The sequence below is a fragment of the Uloborus diversus genome, chromosome 4 (genome assembly GCF_026930045.1).
Source record: "Uloborus diversus isolate 005 chromosome 4, Udiv.v.3.1, whole genome shotgun sequence".
In the NCBI taxonomy this organism is placed as follows: Eukaryota; Metazoa; Arthropoda; class Arachnida; order Araneae; family Uloboridae; genus Uloborus; species Uloborus diversus.
In genome coordinates, this window is record NC_072734.1 from 108,646,297 (window position 1) to 108,648,853 (window position 2,557).

The 2,557-nt window shown below is 35.8% G+C and overlaps 1 protein-coding gene across 1 annotated transcript; it reads left to right on the plus strand.

The window, feature by feature from the left end:
- The first annotated feature begins 1,639 nt into the window (after window positions 1-1,639).
- LOC129220756 (uncharacterized) lies at window positions 1,640-2,341 on the plus strand. The gene has a single exon (XM_054855185.1). The coding sequence runs from the start codon at window positions 1,640-1,642 to the stop codon at window positions 2,339-2,341; it is 702 nt and encodes a 233-aa protein (XP_054711160.1).
- The last annotated feature ends 216 nt before the right edge of the window (window positions 2,342-2,557 follow it).

The window sequence follows — 2,557 nt, forward strand, 5'->3', positions numbered from 1 at the left end:
CATGAAAATCGGCCAAACGATTTAGGCGCTATGCGCATCACAGACATCCTACAGATATCCAGACATCCAGACATCCTCCGGACAGAAAGACTTTCAGCTTTATTATTAGTAAAGAAGATAAAGAAGAAAAGAAAAGAAAGGAAATTTTCAGAACAAATTCTTTCCCATTTTATTAAATTTCTGTGAAAAATGGGCTTAAAATTGGAATAGAAAAAGAACAAAATCGAATTTTCGAAAAATCGCTTCGAGGTGCACACCCCCATGCTACATACTAACTGTGTGCCAAATTTCCTGAAAATCGGCCGAACGGTCTAGGCGCTATGCGCGTCACAGACATCCTACAGACATCCAGACATCCTCCGGACAGAGAGACTTTCAGCTTTATTATTAGTAACTAGTGGTACCCGCACGGCTTCGCCCGTAATAGAAAAATTAAAAGGTCTTTTGGTTCGCCTGTATTTACAAATAATGTATTGTGAATTTTCTCGTCAATTGGCTTGTACTCATGTTACGGTTACACGTTATGATAATTTCGCATCTCGCCAACTGGCTTGTGCCCATGTTACGGTTACACGTTATGATAATTTCGTAATTTATGATAGTTTTTTTTTCTTAAAATTGGAATAAAAAAAGAACCACATCGAATTTTCGAAAAATCGCTTCGAGGTGCACACCCCCATGCTACATACTAACTTCGTGCCAAATTTCATGAAAATCGGCCGAACGGTTTAGGCGCTATGCGCGTCACAGACATCCTACAGATATCCTACAGACATCCAGACATCCTCCGGACAGAGAGACATTCAGCTTTATTATTAGTAACTAGTGGCACCCACACGGCTTCGCCCGTAATAGAAAAATTAAAGGTCTTTTGGTTCGCTTGTATATTTACAAATAATGTATGGTGAATTTTCACGCCAATTGGCTTGTACCGACGTTACAGTTCCACGTTATGACAATTTCGTATCTCGCCAATTGGCTTGTGCCCATGTTACGGTTCCACGTTATGATAATTTCGTAATTTATGATAGTTTTTTTCTTAAAATTGGAATAAAAAAAGAACCACATCGAATTTTCGAAAAATCGCTTCGAGGTGCACACCCCCATGCTACATACTAACTTTGTGCCGAATTTCATGAAAATCGGCCGAACAGTTTAGGCGCTATGCGCGTCACAGACATCCAGACATCCTACAGACATCCAGACATCCTCCGGACAGAGAGACTTTCTGCTTTATTATTAGTAAAGAAGATAAAGAAGATTAATTATGCAAGTACAATTCTCAGAAAATAATTTTAAAAACCGTTTTGTTCATTGTTGTACTTTTAAATGCTTAAGAACATAATATTTGTGTTGTTTATTGCACTTAACATAAGCCTTGACTAAATTTAGTTTTATTGTTTTTGTGCCACAGCGGCAACAATACTTGAATATATTGGTAGAATAGTTTATTACAAAATTATGAATGTATCTTGTAGTCTTGTCTATTAAATGTTACTTTATGTTGTTAGTCATCCTCTGTAATGCATCAAGTTTACAGGTTATGGGCCCAGGAATAGCTTCTAATTAGTGAGTACTTTAAAACTGGAAGATAGATTTTTATTTTAAGTAGTTATTTTGAGTTTAAATAGAGTTGAATATGGATAAGACAAGTGCGATAGTGCTAACAGGAAATAACTGGAACTTATGGAAGTTTCAAATGAAAATAATTTTAGAAAGTAAAGGGCTTTTTGAAGCTATTAATGGAGATTTTCCAGTTGAAGTTGACACAGAGGATGAGAATGATTATTTAGAAAAATTAGCTGAATATAGAAAGAAAGATTTGAAAGCTCAAGAAGTAATTGTGAGTCGAGTAGAAGAAGGTCCGATGGCTCATATTATCACTTGCGAAAATGCAAATGCTATGTGGAATAAACTGTGTTCAGTTTATGAGCACAAGTCAGAAGTGAGCATTTATATGCTACAAAAGAAGTTCTTCAATTATAGTCATGATGGAAAGGATTTGTCTTTGTACATATCTGGACTTGAAGAAATTAGGACTAAATTAAAACAATATAAGGAAAATATCTCCGATCATATGTTTATGACCAAAGTCCTTATGGGCTTGCCTCAGGAATATCAGCATTTCATCAGTGCTTGGGAGTCAGTACCAGTTGAAAACCAATCAATTAATGAACTGGTAAGTAGACTGTCGATTGAAGAAGAAAGAATGAAAAATATGTCCAGAAAAACAGAAACAGCTTTAGCAAGCAAGAAAATTTTGACACTAGAGACAATCAAGTTGTTGAACAAACTGAAGGAGGAAGACCAAAACGCGATAGAAAACTGCCTGCCTGGTTAGAAGATTATGATCTTTCTGACACTTCTTTTCTTTGCGATGAAACAATTGATTCATTCCAATCTGAAGATGTTTCATCAATCTGAAGCTACTTCTTCTTACTTCATCAATCAATCTGAAGAAGTAAGAAGAACATCAAGTAAGATGTTCTTCTTACTTGATGAAATGCTTTATATGTCATAAGCCAAACCATAAAGCAAAAGATTGTCATCGAAATGA